The sequence below is a fragment of the Canis lupus genome, chromosome 17, assembly GCF_048164855.1.
Source record: "Canis lupus baileyi chromosome 17, mCanLup2.hap1, whole genome shotgun sequence".
Taxonomy (NCBI): domain Eukaryota; kingdom Metazoa; phylum Chordata; class Mammalia; order Carnivora; family Canidae; genus Canis; species Canis lupus.
In genome coordinates, this window is record NC_132854.1 from 59,174,848 (window position 1) to 59,196,404 (window position 21,557).

Consider the following 21,557-nt stretch of genomic DNA (forward strand, 5'->3'; position numbering starts at 1 on the left):
AGGAATAAAAAACCCCAAACTTATATATTGTTCTTGGAAGTGGAAGTCAGAAAGAAAAAAAATAGAAATGGAAGTCAGAGAGCACACACATAGCATGCAGAGTGTATACTTAAACACCTATCTGCTTTGAGTCTCTTACCCTCTAGAGTTAGACTGTTTGGGGCAGCTGTTTCCCCATTAGGAAATGGAACTAGCAAAGCTCATCTAAGAATTGGGATTTTCCAAACTTTCAAAATTGTTGTTGTTAAAAAAGAAATAGAAACAGAAAAGCTTTCTTCCTAGACATTCCTAGACATCTTTTAAAAGCTAACATTTGCAATGTGCCAGGCATTGCTTTAAGCACCTTATAAATACTGACTCATTTAATCATGAAACCACTCTTTAAGATAGGTACTATCATATATCCCCATTTTAAAAAATGGAAAACTTAAACCCAGAGAGGTTAAATAACTCATCCAGCATCATACAGTTAGTAAATGGCTGGAGCTGTGATGAGAATCCAGGCAGTCTAGCTTTAGGAGCCTTCACACTTAGTCTGCCTCCCATGGTAATTATTAGTGAGGTAGCAGAATAAAATGCTTTTGCTTTTAGCTTAGGCTATCTAATTGATTTTTTTTCTTGCCTATTTTATCAACAGCATTTATGAATGCAGCCTGTTGTGCAAGTGTAATAGACGGATATGTCAAAATCGAGTTGTCCAGCATGGACCTCAAGTGAGGCTACAGGTGTTCAAAACTGAGAAAAAGGGATGGGGAGTACGCTGCCTAGATGACATTGACAGAGGGACATTTGTTTGCATTTATTCAGGTAAAGCAATGGTTAATTATTCAAATTATCGTATAGTAAGGTCTGCATTTCTGAATCTCCATTTTACTAGATCTTATAGCAAGGACAGGAGCAACAATATATAGGAGGAGCATTAGAGTGAGGCAAGTGACTGGGAAATTGAGCGCTGAAATGAGGAAACACCAGATATTTCAGAAAAGAAAGGCTCAGAGATAAAATTATGTGAGGCATATATTTTTTTGTCTCCATGGCTACATACGCTTTAGGGTAAGCTAAGAAGACTTTTTGAATAAGTAAACTAAATGACTGGGATCCCTGGGTGGCGCAGCGGTTTGGCGCCTGCCTTTGGCCCAGGGCGCGATCCTGGAGACTCGGGATCGAGTCCCACGTCGGGCTCCCGGTGCATGGAGCCTGCTTCTCCCTCTGCCTGTGTCTCTGCCTCTCTCTCTCTCTCTCTGTGACTATCATAAATAAATAAAAAATTAAAAAAAAAAAACAAAAAAAAACTAAATGACTGACTTGCTAAGGTAAAGATTATCTATCAAAGACTCTTGTTCAGTGATTTGAACTGTTAGAATTTAACAAGTTAAGGTAATAAATACCTGCATAGGATGATTCAGGCAGTGACTTTAAGCAGCTCACTCCATCTCAGGAACTCCAGAGAGTTGCCCTCACTCTGAGCAAAACTTCCCAACCGGTGTTGTGCATTACTGATTTTTTTTTTTTTTTTGGTCACATCCTCTAGGCCAGACACATCAGTCTCCCACAGTCTCAGCCATTTACCCCAGAGTATCAGACCAAAATCCTTACTTTCTGTGTGTACCATGAAATGAGAAAGGTTGAGGAAGCATGGCTCTGGAGCCAGTCTAAAGGAAATGTGCTGGACCAAGTCTTGGCAGCAATGCAGCAGAGACCAGAGTAACCATCCTCATCGGAAATTCCACAGTCACTTCAGTGAGGGCAAAAATTTTAGTATAATTCATAACAGCCACATTTGATTCCTTGTCACATACTACACAATTTGCCTACACATTCATCTCTCATATTTCTCAAGATCACTGTTTGATAAAAGTCAGCTGCCTTACAAAGTGCCACATGATGTCCAGAACATATCGTTGGCTTTATCTGCATTACTAGAAAATGTATCTAAGGTATCTCTCTGATTCAGCTGCTAATTTTGACTCGGTAACTATAGTTTCGAGTCTCTTAAAAGAAAATGCATGAACTTTAAGATTTCAGTATTACACTAGAACTTAATATGAGAACAGGCACATATTAACTCAGATTTAAATAGATCACTTTTATAAGTTTTAACTGATAAAGCATTTTATCAGTTCACCTAATTTTCTAGAATGCTTTCAGATTTATATTTTTGTTTTTTATTATTGTAGCTAAATCTGTTCTCTTTCATGTTATACCAGAACAGACACATGCTTTTTCATATACTGGAAGATATGAAATCTCTTATTGGTGTTTTGTTTAATGTTTCTTACAAGAGTTTTCTAGGATGAGTTAATGTGTTTATTTTTATTCTAGAAATGTGGCACATTTCAGAGTTCTTTAATAATGGAGCAAAATAGAGGTGTTCTTTTGTTGCTTAGCAATTATATTTTGTCTTACTAAAGTCTTATTTTTTTCTTTTAGGAAGATTATTAAGCAGATCTAATGTGGAGAAACCTGGTGCTGCTACTGATGAAAACGGAAAAGATTATATTATGAAAAATATGTTTTCAAAAAAGAGGAAAATAGAAGTTGCAGATTGTGAGGTTGAAGTTATCCCATTAGACCTGGAAACACATAATAGAAGTGCTGCGACTGAGGAGTGTCCACCTGTATTCAATAATAATATAAAAGAGCCTGTTACGTAAGTAAGATCATAGGAACCCAGTCAAGATGGACCTGTATTATTGATCAAGAATGGTTGGTTCTCTTTGTTTCTGACTTTCCCATCTACTCCTGTGTAACTCCTATGTATCAATTTGCTTCGTGGCTATAAGTTTAACACTGAGAAATCTAGAACGCTTATATTTTAAAATCTAGCCAACATACTTTATTTCCTCAATGTTCCATTTCTGGAGTTTTACCCTTTAAGACATATGACTTTAATCAGAGTTTTATGGATGTCATAAATTTTGCTGTCTTTTTTATTTTTCATCCTTTTTTTGACAATGCTTTTCACAGATTATCTTTTAAACATATTTAGAAAATGATTGACTTTAAAATATATTTCCTTCTTTAGTGGGAGATATAGATGTTGTTAGATTAATTTCTAATGGATACTTTGTAAACACTGATATCTATATTTTAGGGTCCAATAAAGAGGATTTTTAGTGATACATAGAATAATTTTTTTTTCCTTTTCAGAGATATGAAATGTAACAGTATTTCAAGAATTCAATATCATTCAGTCATTAGAAGTCCTAAAGTGAAGACAGTCATTATTCAGCGCAATGGGAAAAGGATGGTAAAAAACGCAAAATGTAGATGGGGCTCTTCTGAGAACATTAGCTGTGATCTCATCTTTCTTTTACTTCTATCTTTTAGTTCCAATTGTTTGTGTAACTTAATGTGTAGGATTTCTTTTATTATTTGGAATTGGTGTACTCTTTAAGTGTCAGGACCATGTTTTATTTACTTAGTGTCCTCTATGGTCATTGGCATATTCCCAGCTTTGATACTAAAGAGAGTGTTGGTCCTGATCTGACAATGTGTTCCACTGAGACTGAGAGCTGTCCAGTTCTGCTAATTTATAGAAAAGCTAAAGTATTCCAGAGTTGATGGTGATACACAATAAGAAAAAAGATGGAGTAATTTAGGTTGAGGAGATAAGGTTGTGAGATGTAAGAAAGAGAAGACATCCCAATGAAAGAATCATTCAGAAAACACCATTTTACATGATAGCTTTTGAAGGTGCATTTTTCAGTCTTTACTAAGAATAACTAGGCAGAGACTAACTTAGAAGAAAAGAAAGATACAGGAAAAAGAACAGAGGAGGACATAAAGGTAGTTCACAGTAGGGCTTGTTGATGAGAAATAAAAACTCTGCCCTAGGTGATGTGCAAATAGTTGCCGTCTGTGTAGTAATGTACGTATAGTAAGTACCTCCTCAGGATCACATAGTGATGAAGAGGTTAGGCCATTAGACCACACAGACCTGGGTTTGACCTTTGGCTCTGCTGCTTAGACCTGGGTGACATCTCCACGTCTGCATTCCTCTATCTGTAAAACGAGGATAATGGTATCTGTCTGAGTTAAGAGGATTAAATGAAATAAGCCTCAGAAACTTTGTGTAGCACAATGCTTTACACTCAAGTGCTCAAAAAATATTGACCATTTAAGTAACCTGTATAATATTAATAATGTCAACACTTATTGAGCAGTTAGTTGAGTGCCAGGTGTGGTGTTAAGCTTATAACCTTTTCAGAAGTTATCATTACCATATAAAGTGATTGCAGTGTCCACAGTTCGTAAAGATAGACAACTCCTTTAACCTCTTTGAAGTAAAAACTAAAGTTGTTTTTTTTTTCGTATTTGCACATATTTTAGTTGAAGCCAAATTTGTAATCTGGTATCAGAATAGAGAGATACAGACAGATGTCTTTGAATTTTATTTTAAATTTTAATGCCTAAAGAATGTCTTGACGGTCTTGATAAATAAAGTCTTTATAGCTGTGGCTTACTAAAGAACCTAGAAGTAGAACACAGCAAAAAGTTCTCCATCACTCCAGAGACTCCTTATGATACCAGCTTTGAGGCTTCCAAAACTAAGCTACAGCCTATGAAGATTGACACTTGACCAAAGACTGCTACATTAAATAACTGCTACATTAAATTTTTTTTCCTGACCTAGAAAGTAAAGACATCTTACCTGTTCTCTTTTAAGGGATTTGCTTCCTCAGAGTCTGTCACCTCAGAAGATAATGATGGATTTAAACCAACTCAAGTACATCTGAACTCCAATACCAAGGAAATGAAAAGTAGGCTTTGTTTCACTCTGTGATAGCCTGCCTCTTCTGCCTTTATGTCTGTCTTGCTCACTACCTATGGCTTATTTTGTCAGATTTAGAACAAACAAGTTGCATTCATTATAAAAGTTACTACGTGTCTAGATTAGACGTTGGCAAACTAGGTTGTGAACCAAATCTGGCCCACCATCTATTTATGTATGGCCCATGAGCTAAGGTAACTTTTACATTTTTAAGTACCTAAAAAAAAGAAGATGAGTAAATTTTGTGACACTTAAAAATTATATAAAATTATATTTTGGTGTCAATAAACAAAGTTTTATTAGAGCATAGCCACAGTTATTAAGTTACATATTCTCTCCGAAGGCTTTCAGACCCTGTCAGGAGAGCTGAATAGTCCCCACAGAGATCAAACAGAAAGCTTAAAATACTTCTTTCTTGGCCCCTTGCAGAAGAAGTTTGCCAACCCTTGATCCATATGCCAGCAGTCACCTGAGGTGTGGCAGGAAGAAGTGGGGTAGACAACTCTGAGTCTGTGAACAGTCCAGTGTTATCTGTGGCTTTGGAAGCATTGTCCAAAGCAGCCATTTTCTCACTCTTTGTTAGGGGCTCTTTTAAAAGTACAGATACATCATTCTGCAGTACTCCAGCCAACAGTGTTTGCAGGGATGCTCAGCATCCTTGTTAATTGCTACAGTAATATATATATGCCAGTTATATATTATTATCCTTTACAAGTAACCCATAATTAAAATGTGAGAACATGTAGGAACAGCAGCCAATAGCAATAATGATTAAATCAAGAACATTAGAGAAATACACCACTCAGCTAGGTGGCACAAGTGACTTTTTAAAAATAAACGATTTTACCTATTCCATTTGACAAGCATTCATACTTTTGGATATTCTAAAAAAAATTATTTCCATTACTGGATAAGAAAAATGATTAAGGCAGTTCATCTTATTCTAAAGTATTACTGTTTGTAAAAGTGTAAATATTGAGTGGTCTTGTAGCAAATCCACCAAACACTAATGTGTGCGAAACCCATACCAGTACAGTTGTTATCTTGTCACTTGTGGTGGGTGATGCCAAACAGGGTCTTCCCAGACCTTTCATTGGTATCCTAAAGGCCTCAAGTACTCCCTAACCACCCACTCTGTTACAGGTATTCAGAATATACTTAAATGCAGATTCCAGGGTTGAAGAGAGGGAAGTCAGCTTATGAAGAGAGATTAAATATAGTCATAACAGGAGGCCACAGAACATTAGTAAAAAGATGGTAGAAAGAAGGCAGCCCTGGAGCCAGACATTTCTCAAACATTTGAGACACTTCTGGGTTTCTTACCCCACTTCTCATTATATTGCAGGTCAGGTGAATCTCTTACCCTCTCAGAGGCTCAAAGTTTTCATTTGTAAAATCGGAGTACTGTCTACCTTCGTACATTGTAAGGATTAGCAATAATTAAAGCAACTAGTATTTAATTAGTATGTTAATCTCAGGACTGTTGATCAGCCAAGTATATTTGCTGACACTTCCTTCCAAAATGTTTATTAGAGGATTCAAGCTCCTACCAAGTTAAAGACTCTGAAGACAATCTGCTGATTGAATCAGATGTGATAGATATAACTAAATGTAGAGAAGAATCTCCATCAGGGGGCAGATGTAACCAAGCAACCACACTGGATAAACAAAATATTATAAAGGAGTTCAAAGCTCAAGTGCAAAAGCCCCAAGAGGAAAGATCTCCAGCGTATCGAAATCATCAGGTCTTTTGTGATAAAGAGTTCCCAAGTGAAGCCAAGAATATTTCACCTAATTCCCTAAAGAAGTTCAGTAAAGGGAATGTGTTTTTATTGGATGCCACAAAAGAAGGGAATGTGGGCCGCTTCCTTAATGTGAGTATATGGGCTGAAATTCACATTTCTAAACAACTATTTTTCTGTGCTGCTTTGAATGGTTTGAAATTTTTGTGCAGTCATGTAATTCACCTACCATCAAAAGAGAAAACGATTCTGAAGTCACAGAGTCTTGTTTTCTTCTTCAAGTTTTTATTTAAATTCCCAGTTAACATACAGTGCAATATTAGTATCAGGTATAGAATTTAGTGTTTCATCACTTATATACAACACCCAATGCCCTCAATATTCATCCACCTCCCTACCTGAAGTCAGAAAAGCTTTAAAAACAAAGAACTTTTTCCTTGCTAGATGATCTATTTGGTTTGTTTCCTTTTCCCCTAGTTAGGTGGATTCGTGGTTAACAAGAAATAGAATCCTTTCCTCTCTTCCTCTGTCCCCCAACTGCTCTTCTTTATTCCACTTTGACTACTTCTATACTAATACCAAACATGTCTGGAGAGTCATTAAAGAAAGATCCGCAGCAAAGAACTGTCATGGCTTTATTTCCCATCAGTTACATTGAAAGTGGGTATATCAGAACAGTATGGTTGGTTTTACTCTCCCAACCAGCACACCACCTGGGCTCCTGTTTTATTTGGAGGAGGAAAAAAACAGAACTGCCCTTCCCTCCCTCCTTCCTTTTTTCTTTCTCCCTTTCTTTCCTTCCTTCCTTCCTTCCTTCCTTCCTTCCTTCCTTCCTTCCTTTCTTTCTTTCTTTCTTTCTTTCTTTTTCTTTCTTTCTCTTCCTTTCTTCCTTTCTTTTCTTTCTCCTTTCCTTCCTTTCTTCTTTAGTTTTTTTTACGTAGAAAATACATTCATGATTCAAAAATGGAAATAAAATTAATAAATGCAATAAAATTGTATAAATAAATAAATAAATAGCCATACAGAATACATACATCAGCCAAACAAAATTGTATTTCAGGGTAGGTCCAAGCCTGCCACATAGGCACCATGAGTAAAGGTTACCAGCCCAATTGAAAAAAAAAGTATAGACAGGGAGTTATCACTGAAATTGAATAGTGGCAAACATGGCTAAGCAGTATTGCAGGGATTTGGTTCCTTTATGAATCTGGCAGTAGATGAATGTGTGGAGATGGGAGCTAGTGGGCAATACAACAGTATTGGAATGGTGGTAATTGGATAAGATCATATCATGTTAGATTTAGAAGCCTTGAACAAGGATCACTAATAGTGTTCAGCAGACATCAATTGCTTACATATGTCCCCTTTCCAGAGGGTCTGTTAGACAATGATGTAAAACCAGTCACATACATTTTTCCTATTAACCTTTTTTCTTCTGTAAAAAAAAAAATCCTAAAAAGTAACTATGCCTTTACTGACCTTATACTTTATTTTCTTTTTTCTTTTTTTTTCTTTTTGACCTTGTTTATATAGTAAAATCATTTTTACTACTTTTTGTTTGTTCTTATATTGTTTCTTTGTGGAAATAAGAAATTATATTGTTTCCCCCTTTTTTTACATAAAAGCATATTATATTCACTGTTCTGTGCCTTGTTTTTTAAATTAACAATATACTCTGGAAATCTTTCCATATCAGTACACAGAGAGAACTCCTCATTTTGTTTTTGTTTATGGCTACATAGAATTCCATTGTATGGATATACCAAAGTTTATTTAACTGGTCTTCTTTAAATATTTGGGTTGTTCTTAAACCATGTTTAGAATAGTAATGTTTTACTATTAAAAACAGTACTTAATAATCATACACATAGATACATACAGATGCATCTGTGGAATACATTCCCAGATATGGGATTGCTGAATCAAAGGATAAATGCACTTATAATAATATAAAATTGACAAATTATCTTCTATAGAAGCTTATACTATTTTGCATTTCTACCAGTAAGATAAGAATGTCAGAACAGGGCTTTTCTGATTGGTTTCCTACTATTAAAATATTACAATCTATGATATTTTACATATAGGTCAGCAAGAAAGGGAAAGAAACGAAAATAAATGAGATTTGTTAGAAACAATAGTATTCTAATGCTTCAAAAACAAGGTATCAAACTCTTTATCTAACCTGTGTTTATTTATGTATTTATTTTAACAGCATAGTTGTTGCCCAAATCTTTTGGTACAGAATGTTTTTGTAGAAACACGTGACAGAAATTTTCCATTGGTGGCGTTCTTCACCAACAGGTTTGAAATTTCTTTTATGTGATTTAATTTTGAAATTGTGCAAAATAACAATATAAAAATACGTGCGATAGCCCCTAATATCTGCTACCCTAGAATATTCATTTATCCCAAACTGTTCCTAGTCAATAAAATTTTAAACAGTTAAATTTTCAATCCTTACTTCCTGTGACAATTAATGCCTGAAGGGCTAAAGATGGTAGTTCTGACCAGTTCAGTTTAGGGAATAAATGATGTATTAATGCTACATCTCCTGTGAGTCAGAATTGCCTCCAGCTATCACACTACAGACCTCATCACGTCACTGGGTTCCACATGTTTGCAAAACACTTCCTTTCTCATGGGTATTGACAAGTTTCTTCTTACTTAGGATTTTGGTAGATTTAAAATAAAACTCAAATGATTATTCTTAATAAAAGCATTCCTAATTAGGTGTTGGAGTGACAGAATAGACCAGATTTTTGAAGATTTTTAATGATGTTAATAAGAAATTGATTATAATTTATGTTTACTTTTTAATTTCTACTTTCTAGGCATGTGAAAGCAAGAACAGAACTAACATGGGATTATGGGTATGAAGCTGGGACTATGCCTGAAAAAGAAATCCTCTGCCAATGTGGGGTTAACAAGTGTAGAAAGAAAATATTATAAATCTGTAGCTAATGCTTATTGATGAGATTAGCTTATCATGTTGCAGTGAGAGGCATGCAAGAGAACCTTCAGTCATCAGTGGAATTAACTTAGGTTATGGTCCATCAAAAGAATGCAGTTTACCCTTGTCAGGGGAATCATTTGTATGACCTAGAAATGCTTGGAACAAAATAAGGACATTTTCATATGCACAGGCTCTCTCTTTATTCTCTGCTGTTCAACTTGACGAGTGGGATGGAAGTGTATATTTTATATGAAATACCATTATACAGTTTGTAACTTATTTGTAAATTATATATTAAGAGAAACAAATGTCAGTAGAATTCAGTTATTTGCTTTTGTGATTATTATCTTTGAGTTCATGCCCTAAAGGGCCAAATTTCACATCTTTACCTACAAAATTTATGTTTATTTCTTGGCAAATAATTTACCAGTATGAGCCATAAGGTGGGCAACACAGCCTGAGGAATATGTAAGAACTTTACACATATTACTTCCAAGTATTTTAAGACTAGTTGGAGAAGCTCTGGCTGCATGTACTTCTGACTCATCAAACCATTTGAATGCTAAGGGGAAAGCTCCTTGGAGCAAACCTGAGATGGAACTTTTTTTTCCATAGATTCTCTTTACTCCTCAGTACAGAGATAAGAAAAGGGAATAAAAACCTGGAGGAATTGGTATATTTTTTGTTCTAGGTAGAGGAAAGCCATAAGAAAAGAAAACTTAGAAACTAGTCAGATTTGGCTTATTTAGGCCAAACGGGATTGTGCTGGGCAAGAATTTCACTTAACAAAGCAAAACAAATCAATTCTACTGAGTTGTAATGTCTGGAACAGCTTCTTGGATTCTCCTGGCTGTGATGTGCAAATTGCTTTTGTAGAGAAAAAGGGGTTATATTCTGCTATTCTTCAGGTTGGTTACCCAGCCCTGATTGCAGAGTGGAAAGGGACTGGGAATCTCCAAGAGTCAAAACTAATTTTATCCATAACAAAGTTGTACATTTGGCTGCCGCGAACTTATCCTTGGAACCAGAATAGGAATAGTAGCTCAAAATGGAGTAATTAAAAGTAGTTTTGGTTTTTGAGAGGTTTTATGTCTTTTTCTTTTTTTCCTGTAGTTGATTCTGGGTTTAGTTTGGTCACTATTCAAATAAAACTCTTAAGTTTGGATTCAATTTAATTGCTTAAAAACATTGAACTAGATGAAAATTTAACTTGAAATGGTTTTTGAGAGTGGAAAACTAGGCAACTAGGAAAAGGAGCAAAGTTACAGTCTAACATCCTGGAGACAGACAAGGAAAGTTAAGTCCATTTATTCACAGTAAAGAGGTAGGAATTTCAGGCAGTACATTGAAAGTGAAGATACTTGAGAAGTATGGGAAATATTTTTGTGCAGAAATCCTGACATCTTGATCTACTTAACAACTGTTGTCTTCCATCCATGTCCTAAAGATGCCCTCTGTCTCTCTTACGTCAGATCTGTTCCCAGTTAAATTCCCATTATTTCCCTTTTCCTTGGTCTATTCCCATACATTGGTGAAAGGACACCTTCCAGTTGTTTTTGGAAAGGAAAATTGAGAGGTGAATATTTTGAGACCTTGCATGTTTGAACGTGTTCTTTTACTCTTACACTTGATTGCTATTTTTTCAGAGTATAGAATTCTTGAGCAACCTCCATTCACAATTTTGAAAGCTGCTGCTTCCTTCCATGGTGACTACTGAAGTCCTATGTCATTCTGTTCCTTATCTTTTATATATATGACCAGTTTTTATCTCTTGAAGCTGACAGAATTATCTTTATCCCAGTATTCAGTTTCTGGTAAGGTCCATTTTCATCCTTCATCCTGGGTGCTTGGTGGGATCTTCCAGTCTGAATTCTTTGTCCTTCAGGGAAATTATCTTGAACCATTTCCTTAATGATTCCTCATCTGTTTATTCTTTCTTTATAGAATTCTTGTTATTCAGATGTTAGACCTCCAGGATTGGCTCTCAAATTTTTTCTCTCTTTTTTTAGAGACTTTTGATTTTTTTTTCAAGTTATGTAAGTAATCTTTATACCCAATGTGGGGCTCAAACTTAAAACCCTGAGATCAAGAGTTTCATGTTCCTCCAGCTGAACCAACCAGGTGCTCCAAATTTTCTTTTCTCTTTATTTTCAGCTATCTTTTTGCTGTACTTTCTGGGAAATTTTCCCAATTTAAATCTTGCAATATGTCCATTGTGCTTTATTTTTCTGGTGTTGTATTTTTAATTTCTAGAGCTCCCTTTTCTTTGGATTTCTTTAAATAGTATCCTATTTTGGCTTCATGGTTGCAGTATCTTATTTCTTTAAAAATACCACGATGTATATTTTATAGATTTATGTGTGTATACACATATGCATTCATATCTGTATTTTTCCTGCATATTTTGTGACTTTGAAGGTTTATTTCTTGTTTTCCCTGTATATTGCCTTTGGTTTTTGTCTTTCCTGTTACAGGCTTTCCTCAGTTTGTGATCCTGGCAGTCTATTCACACTTAAGAGGAGAACACTAAAAGGCTGAGATTGAAAGCTGGAGTGGGGGATGGGTCTCTTCAAGTGCCACATCACGACCTAGCTGGGCTAGATCAGTCTCTAATTGTCTCCTTAATGCTTTGTTTTGGGCTGATTGAAGGGCAGAATCTTGGCTGCCAGAGTCTGCTTTTATTCCCCTTTGAGTCCTATTCTTCTGTAATTTCTGTATTTGTCAAGACTATCCAAGTTATCTTTTTAAATATTTTCTGCTGTCCCCAATTTGCCTCTCTTCTCTTTAAAACCTCAAAAATGCAAAAATATAATAAAACCTCAAAATGCACGACCTCCAGAAGTTTTCCTTTAATTCCTGAGCAAGCCACCATTACAAGCTTTTTTCCGAAACAACTTTTTTAATCTGTAATTTAAGTTTACACATTTGTGTTCTCTACATGTGTATTTGTTACATGCACTGAAAACCTCTTCTTGAATGGTGCTGTGTACCCCATGGGTGCTAAATAAAGACTTGACTTGCAACTGGAATTACAATTGATTAATTGTGCCTACATTTATGACCTATCTATTTAGGCCAAACTTGGTGTTGCATAGTTTCTAGAAGAAATGGATAATCCCTCAGAAGAGCAATCACTTCTCCAGCTGATCCCGGGGGTTTGGGAGGACACCTCTCTTCCCCATCTGAAGAGGAAAACGTCTGGGCAGGGTGGGGAGCACCTCACCTGCAAATTAAAAAGAGATTCGTACTCGGATCTGTAGAAGATGCGAGTTCCCCTTTGAATGAAAACTCCGTCTGGGAAACCCTTTGCGGAAAACCCTTTGTATCTCCCGCCCAGAATTTCCCCCTAGGCAGAGGAAATCAGTCATCGTAGCTTTTGCGAAAACGAAACTCTGGCGCTGCCCGTGAACTTCCGGAAGCGCTGCGTGCAGCGGGCGGGCGGCTGCGGACGGTGCACCATGGACCCGGCGGTGGCCAGGTCACCCCACGGAGCCAGCAGGGCCGAGGCCCGGGACGGCCGCGACCAGCTCCCGCACCCCACCGGTGAGTACCGGGCTGGCGGCGCAGGGAGGGTGCAGGCCCGGCGGCGCAGGGCGGGCCCCAGGGCCTGCTCGGAGCGCTGCGCCCCCGCCCGCGGGGCTCCGAGGCCTGGCCGCCGCCTCTTCGCCTCTTAGGCGGCCCTGGGGGGCAAAGTCCACCGCCTGGAGCTCCACCTGTGGGAGGTGCGTCTTCCTCTTCCCCCTCCCCTTGCTACCGCCCTGCTGCCCTGGGAACAGAGGAGGCTTGGAGGGAGACCAACGGCCACTCTCCGCGGGCAGCCCATCCAGCCCTGAAAGGCTGGTGCCCTAGAAGTAGGCGGGAGGTGGGCCCTTCCTTGAAGAGCAGTGGTCAGCTGGGTCTCCGGGAGCAGTTGGGAAGGTTCTTGCAGAGACTTTGATTCTTTGGAACCAGCCACTCCTTCCCACTTAGTAGTTCAGCTCCTCGGCGGCCCTGTGAGTAAGACAGCTTGTCTTGTGAGTCTGCTCCTTCCCTTCATTCTCAGGTGTAGCGCCCCTCCTGTGTGCAGGGCTGCCGGCTAGATCCTGGGACACAGAGAGGAGTTAAGCAGACCCTGCCGTAGACAGTCACAAAGGCCCAAATGAGGGGTTCCTTACTCAGCCCCGTGTTCAGGGAGAGCTTTATGGAGACCAGGATGCCCATAGTTTTAAAGGGCAAGGATCAACCAGAGGTAGGTTGAAAGGGTGTACCATACAGAGGTGATGACACAACAAAGGACCGGCCCAGAAGGTCATGTGGCAACCACAACTCCAGCCGTTGGATTTATTTATTCAGCTGGTGTTATCTATAGAATGTTCTTGGAGATGAGGTTCCAACCTGACCTTTTCCCTAAACTCCAGATTTGTAGAACCAACTTCATCAGTGCCTAGGATGGTGTCAAACTGAGTATGTCTCAAAGAGAATTCTTGTTTCTCTGCATATACTCACATATTCCAAACCTGTTCAACCACCAGCCTGCCTTCCCCCCCTTCTGGTCCAGACTGCCCTCAGTGACACTCTTTCTTCTTCACTTCCCATCTAATGCATTCATCAGACCAGTCTATTCTGTTTTCAGAATGTATCATGAGCCTGACTGCTTCTCACCTGCGCAACCATCCCAGCCCCAGTGCACCATCATCTCCTGACCTGCCTGGAGTATTGGCCTCACTCCTACTGTAACCTTTCAGAGAAACAAGCTGCACAGCAGCCAAGAGGATCTTTAAAAAACAAAAAGCAGATGTGATTCTCCCCAGGCCTTCAATAGTCTCTCATTGCCTTCAGAATAATCTCTTAGTGTGGCCTACAGTGTACCCCATGTCCTGGTCTGATCCTGTCCCCCGGCCATCTTGATGCCTCTGCCACCCCTCACTGCCCTGTGGGTCCTCCAAGCCGCCAAACCCATCCCTGCTTCAGTGTCTTTCTTTTTGTCTCCCATTTCTCACTTCCCCACCATAATTCAAGTCTCTCTCAAGTGTATCCTCTGCAGCTTTGCATGCCTTTCCTGTTTAAGAGAGCACCCCAGCACCCTCATGACTCTCTACCTCTTTCCCTGCTCTATTTTTTTCATAGCCCTTATTGCTAGCAGGAAAAATACTTAGCTGTCTCTACTACTAGCATATAAGTTCCATGAAAGTTGAAACTCTCATTCTCTGTTTTATTTGTAGTGCCTAAGACAGTGCATAATAGGTTCTTACTAAGACTTTGTTGAAGGCATGAGTGGGCTTGTATGTACCACTAAGAATTAGCTTGGCTTCTCTTCTCTTGGTGATAGAGAATGTCTTTCACGAGAGGGAAACCAGCCCAATCCGAAGTAAAAACTTGTCTGAATTCTGTATATCTGAGAGTTGGGCAGGTAGGTCCTCTGGGACTGTCAACTGTGCCCAGGGAAATCAAGTCACATAGTACAAACCTGTCTGTTGAGGATCATCCCTGTGTGTGACTAAGTTAGATAATTGTAAAGAAGTCCACTGAACGTCCTACTCCTTGGCTGTCCACCACCCCTCTCCTGCAACACACACATCCTTATTCTTGTTTGTACGTTCTAAAGCTGTCCCCAGTAATGCTTTCTGGCTCTCCCAAATACATACTCATCCCAAAGTTATATCTAGTCACATCATCCAGGGGCAATCCAATGAAGCCATTTATTTTCCAAGTTCATTACCAAGCCTCTAGGTAATGTTTACTCTTCTGTTTTGGTCTTTATCTACTTCAGGTGTGCAGTCCCTGGACTCAGTGATTAAAATTGACTTCTCCCACAAAACTGATATCTAATGGAAAGAACTAAAATAGTAAGCTGCAATAAAAATTAAGTTGATCCAAAAGAAGAAAAGAGGAAGAAATGTCCAAGCCAGCACCATAAATTGTTGGCATGTCCAGAACATAAATCATACCCTACCAGAAGGGGGTTGTAAATGGAATTAATAGGATTAGTGACTCTCATTCTATCATCCACTCATGTAATGGTTAAATGTGTTTCTTGGCTATCCTATCTGGCTATCCCAGATTCTGTCCTCTGACTGGATTGCCTTTGTCTGGTGGGCTTTAAGACCATGCCTGGTAAGGGGAACATTTAGAAGATATCCCTGACACTCCTGCAGAGGCTGTGGGCTTAGCAATCCCTTCCCAGGTGAGGTGGACCTGGAGAGACTGAGATTCACTGTGTTGGTTTGAGTTAGTCACAGTTCATGTGTCCCTGGCTTATCATTTCTCTGCAACTTCATTCAGTAGAACTTTTCTTGGCCATCAGTTTCATCTTTTGAGAATTCTTGTTAGATTAGTCTCTGAGTCCTTAGGTCTGCTAGACACAGTAGAAGGACGTTGGGGAGCCCTGCTGTCCATTATTCCTGTGTCAGCTGCTGCTAGAGACCAATAGACTCTTCCCTAAAATGCCCCAGCCCCCATAAGACACCTATCCCTCACTGTCTGAATCTATACAGTTACTGAATTCAGGTGAGATCCAAATGTATTTGGTCCTGGAGTTTCAGATAGCACGTAGCAGTGTTCAGATCAGCGGGGGGATGTCTGTCTATGTAAAAGCCTCTCAGGTGATTGCCCCACCTGCAGACAGTTACATACGTCTGGAATGCTTCCAGTCTGGAAGCATGGACAAGTGAGAGCCAAGGTCTTTTAGGAAACTATGATGAGGAGATGTTTTACCAAGGAAAAGCCATTAGGGGGAGCCTGTGTGTCCCACTTTGGGGTTCTTTCCATGGGGGATGGGGGGGGTACTCTAGGTCAAAAGGCCTTCCCAGGTGCCAAAACCCTAGAAGCCTGTGAATTTAGGAGTGCAACTCAGATGGGCAGAGTCCCCAGAGCAAACAGGGGGGCCATGTTCAGGTATCCATGGCCTGACAGCTCAGCCACATTACATTGGCCCTGTCTGTACATCCTGCTTTTCACAAGAAAAGGGTAACAGTGAAAAAAAAAAATGTCTAGCTCTTACACAACAAGGAGCACTGCATGCCTATCATGTTACATTATTTTTTTTTAAAGATTTTATTTTTTTAATTTTTATTTATTTATAATAGTCACAGAGAGAGAGAGAGAGAGAGAGAGAGAGAGAGGCAGAGACACAGGCAGAGGGAGAAGCAGGCTCCATGCACCGGGAGCCCGACGTGGGATTCGATCCCGGGTCTTCAGGATCACGCCCTGGGCCAAAGGCAGGCGCCAAACCGCTGCGCCACCCAGGGATCCCATGTTACATTATTTTATTAGTGCTTTTTATTCCATCCTCCTAACTGCTTGATGCTTTTTCTTTTTTCTTTTTTTTTTTTTTAAGCCTGTGCTTTACAAAATTTCATGTCCAATTTGTGTCCTTTTTTTAAATAAGAATACAGAATTTAATCAAAATAGATTTTGGGCCTGAGGTGACTAAAATATTGGAATTCTCCCCCCCCCCCCCATTTTCATCTAGGATAGGGTATTATGTTGTTAAATATTAAAATATATTCTAAAGCATTGAAAATTATGAAGTGTCATATTGGAGGAGGAAGTGACAAATCAAAGGAGCAAAATAGAAATACAAGAACAACCCAAACATATGTAATAATTATATGAAAAGGAGATTTAAATCAGAGCTAACCACTATAAAAATAAGTTAGATCTCCATCTCATACTTTATAATAAATTTCACATTAATATGTAATATAAAAATAATTTAACATTTTAGAAGACAGTAGGGGTGTTTTCTAAGTTATGTCTGCACGCAAAAGTAGAAACCATAAAAGATATAATTCCATCAAATAAAACATTCAAACATTCTTTATGTCATAGAACCTTAGAAACAGTTAAAAGACCACATAAATAACAAAGGGTCATACTGAATACATGACAAGCTCCTAAATCAATAAGAATATAGTGAATAACCTAATAGAAAACGGGCTGAGGACATCAGTACCAGAGAAGAAATGCAAATCCCTCCTTATGGTATATTAAAGGCACAAAGATTACGTTCTATTTCTCTCTGCACTTTGTTGTCCTTTCTTTTCATGTAGTCAGATACTCTTCTGTCCTAGTTGTATCTTTATAATATGGTTTTAGGGATCCCTGGGTGGCACAGCTGTTTGGCGCCTGCCTTTGGCCCAGGGCATGATCCTGGAGACCCTGGATCGAATCCCACATCAGGCTCCCAGTGCATGGAGCCTGCTTCTCCCTCTGCCTATGTCTCTGCCTCTCTCTCTCTCTCTCTCTCTCTCTCTCTCTGTGACTATCATATATAAATAAAAATAAATTTTAAAAAATTATAATATGGTTTTAAATTAGGTAGGCAGATACTCTACTCTTGTTTGGGTTTTTTTTTCAAAGTTTTCTCCAAGTCCATGTCTATCCCTGCAAATAATCTTTTCTTTATTTTTCTCAAGTTCTTTAACATTCTTGGGATTTAAATTGAAATGACATCAAACCTAACACTTGTTTGGGGAACAACTGACAGGAGCATAGTATTTCTCTCCATGCATTGTGATGGAGCTTATAACAACTCCCCCCCCCACCCCCATTGTAATTATTTACTCAGACCAAGAAAAGCATTCACATTGATTGTCTCTTTGTTTGGCAACTTTGTAATATCCTTCCCCCCCCACCCCACCCCCGTTGTGTTTTTGTTTCTTTTTTTATTGAAGTTTAGTTGTTTAAAACAATTCTTTCATCATGTTATTTCCCTGTTCAAGCATCCCTCCTGCCAGGCTTTCCCCATCTGTTTCTCAAATTCTTTTCCAGCTTCCTCTGCACAGAGACCTCCTTCAGGCTGGCTGGTTTTTTGCCTCCTTGGTCAAACCTCTCAGCTTTTCCCTACATCGCTACTTCTGTCTCCAGGCCCTCCTGCCTGCCCCCCCCCCCCCCCCCCCCCCAGGTAGTACCAGCTCCAGGCCCATTGTTCTTGACAAAGGAACCACTTTCTCCCCTGGATCCATAGCATGTATTGTTTCTCCACTCAGCAGTATACTACTTTATGGCATTTGTTCTGTTATTTTGTTTTGTTAGCTTCTTGCAGGCAACAATTCTGTCACCTATTTCTTTATATCCTCTGCTGTGCTGTTCCCTACCCATGGCTGTGGAGCAATTAAAATGTGGTTTATTCAGTTAAGACACTATAACTGCAAAATACACTGGGTTTCAAAGACCCAGTACTAAAGAATGGATTTTTTTTTTTAAGATTTTATTTATTCATGAGAGACACAGAAAGAGAGGCAGAGAAACAGGCAGAGGGAGAATCAGGCTCCCTGTGGGGAGCCCAATGCGGGACTCGATCCTGAGACCCCGGGGTCACGCCCTGAGCTGAAGGCAGATGCTCAACGGGGCCGGAGCATCTGCCCAGGCATTCCTGAATAAATTTTTTATATTGATCAAATGTTGAAAGGATAATATTTTGGATATATTTGAATAAAGCATGTTATTAAAATTAATTTCACCTGTTTCTTTTGCTTCTTTTCACAAGGCCCCTAGAAATTTTTCAGCTGTGGCTCCCATTATGCTTCTGTTGGACAGTACTGGTCTGGAGTGCCCAGCAAAATGACTCTTCCTACAAAAGGTGCTCCCAAATTGGTGGTGGTTTGAAATGAATGAGAAGAGGCAGCTGGCCTGTTCCATTCCATTTAAGGATTTTTCTCTTAGTCCTGCCTCCTTTTTCTTGGTAAGGAGTAGCGGTACTATAAATGTGTATCCCTACTAATTAGGACCCAAATCTAGGAAACATAAATTAATTAAAGAAACTCACCTGAGGAGCACCTGGGTGGCCCAGTGGGTTAAGCGTCTGCCTTTGGCTCAGGTCATGATCTCAGGGTCCTGGGATGGAGCCCCGCTTTTGGCTCCTTGCTCAGCAGGGAGTCTGCTTCCCCCTCTCCCTCTGTGTTCCTCAGTGCTCCCTCTCTGTGCTTGTGCTCGTGCTCTCTCTCTCTCAAGTAAATAAAATCTTAAGAAAAAAGAAACCCATCCAAATGTGAGATAAATGCCTCTCCAAAGTGCAATCTTCTGACTTTGTGAAATGTAAGATCTAATTTCAGAGAGACACCAAGAGGTCTTAAGGTCTTACACGTTTGAATAATAAGAATTTTTAGGAACACCTTAACTGGTTAACCTCATCTAAATTTAACATTCTCACCATTAAATGGTAAAATAAATCTTTGTTTCAAAACTAAAACTTGAAGATTAAAAACAAGTATGTCCTGCAGAAAACCAAATCAATAAGAGGATAAGCATTGGAAAGGGCAAAAAAAAAAAAAAAAAAAAAAAATTGTTAAATGGATATTTATGGCCAAAATAATAGCAAACTCATAGGTTAGAGAAAGTTACCCTTCACAGTCCTGCCCATGGGGTTTCGGAAACCAATGGCTTCTTTCTTCCTCTCTGTCTCTTCCCTATTCTTCTTACCTCTCCTCCTCTTAGGTTCCTCTCCTTTCTTCCATCCCTTTCTTTAAAAAAAAAAAAAAAAATCAATTTCCTGCCTTTTTGTATCTTGCTCTCCTAAGTTCTTATAATGCTAGATTAAAGTGCATTTAAATTAAAGCACATTGCTCATTTACTTCTTTAATTCACTCAGAATATATCTTTGAATATAGTTTGACATAGAGATCTAAAATTATTTTTACAGGCAGTTAACCAGAGTGCTATTTATTGAGCACATCATTGTTTTCTTGATTTATATTGGCAATAATAATAATTATTGAGAGCTTAGTATTGCCAAGGCAGTGTTTTGAGAGCTCTATGTTTAAAGTCCAGATTGTCTGTCTTTTTCTTTCAGTAATCTCTGTACCCAACACGGGGTTCAAACTCCCGTTCCCCACATCAAGAGTGACATGCTCTTCTGACTGAGCCCGCCAGGCAGCCCCTCATTGTGCTTCTTGAATAAAGAGGCACATGTTTAGACATTTTAAATGAATTCATTAATTTATGATCCTTCCTTTCATTAAGCCATTTAAGAAATACACAATAAATTGCTTCTCCACTTGGGTACCAATTTTTTTTTCTTTCTCTGAAAGTTGAGAATCTCTCATAAAAACAAGTGCTCTGCCTTCTACTTTGAGACTGGTGGAGGAGTTATGGAGACCAAGAAGTTCCACTTTTCCATTTCTCATCAGGGATGTTACTTATAGGTGTCTTTCAGGTTGCAGAAAAGATGGAAAAAAGGACATGTGCACTCTGCCCCAAAGACATCGAGTATAGTGTCCTATACTTTGCACAATCAGAGAATATAGCTGCTCATGAAAATTGTTTGGTAAGTTACTTGAAAACTCATGAGTCCTTTTAGAGAAGGACATACCCAAATAGATAAAAATTGCTTTGCAGACAATGATGAGTTGGCCATGATTTAGGCTTTTAAGTGGGGATTTGGGGAGCATATTTTTCTAACTTTTTAAACTGTTTCAGATCTTACCATCTTATTCCATTTTAGCTTTATTTATAACTGATCAAACACAATTATGATGAACTGATCAAACACAATTATGATGAAACACAATTATCTTCTTTGAAGATATCTTAATGAGATATTTCAAATATAACCAGTACCTCTAGACATTGCACCCAGATTTGTAAAAGTTTACTGTATTTGCTTTAGCTTGAGTTTTTTTTTAAAGAAATAAAACACAGATAGTTAAGGATTCTCTAATTCTCTCTGTTCCCCTTCCACGATCCCTCTTGAAATATAATTGCCATCACCGATGTGCTGTTTCTTAATATCTTATTATGTTCTTACCATGCATATTTACGTGCGTTATGATACTGTTTTATATGTTCTTGGTCTTTGTATAATTTCAATCAAGTTCTGTGACTGTTGAGATTTATCCATGTGATAAATTTAACTCCTACATCTTTCATTTTAAATGTTACAGAATTCCATTTTGCGACTGTCACTACTAAACTATTGTCATCTGAATGAGCATTTTTAGGTTTCTATACCTTTTTTCATATAACTAACCAGCGGTCATGAACATCTTTGTATAGGTCTCCTGATTCATGGGAGAATTTCTCAGGTATAGGGCACATCGCTAAAACCAGAATTGCTGGACACAGGGAGCGTTTTGCACCTCACTGCATGTGCCAAATTGCTCTCCAA

General features: G+C 38.7%; 1 protein-coding gene across 20 annotated transcripts in view; it reads left to right on the forward strand.

The window, feature by feature from the left end:
- SETDB2 (SET domain bifurcated histone lysine methyltransferase 2) overlaps positions 1-21,557 on the forward strand; it is an 82,995-nt gene that overhangs the window by 42,050 nt on the left and 19,388 nt on the right. For 11 of the 20 annotated variants that reach the window (XM_072783167.1, XM_072783165.1, XM_072783176.1 and 8 more), the window contains 7 exons: positions 638-807; positions 2,431-2,650; positions 3,151-3,250; positions 4,670-4,763; positions 6,308-6,648; positions 8,732-8,820; positions 9,351-12,501. In XM_072783167.1, coding sequence (XP_072639268.1) covers positions 638-807; positions 2,431-2,650; positions 3,151-3,250; positions 4,670-4,763; positions 6,308-6,648; positions 8,732-8,820; positions 9,351-9,468 — 1,132 coding nt within the window. In that variant the 3' untranslated portion in view covers positions 9,469-12,501. Of the gene's footprint in view, positions 1-637; positions 808-2,430; positions 2,651-3,150; positions 3,251-4,669; positions 4,764-6,119; positions 6,649-8,731; positions 8,821-9,350; positions 12,502-12,546; positions 12,789-12,809; positions 13,016-13,175; positions 13,195-20,595; positions 20,718-21,557 lie in introns of those variants that run through there. The other 9 variants (XR_012010234.1, XM_072783175.1, XM_072783174.1 and 6 more) reach the window with 9 other exon arrangements.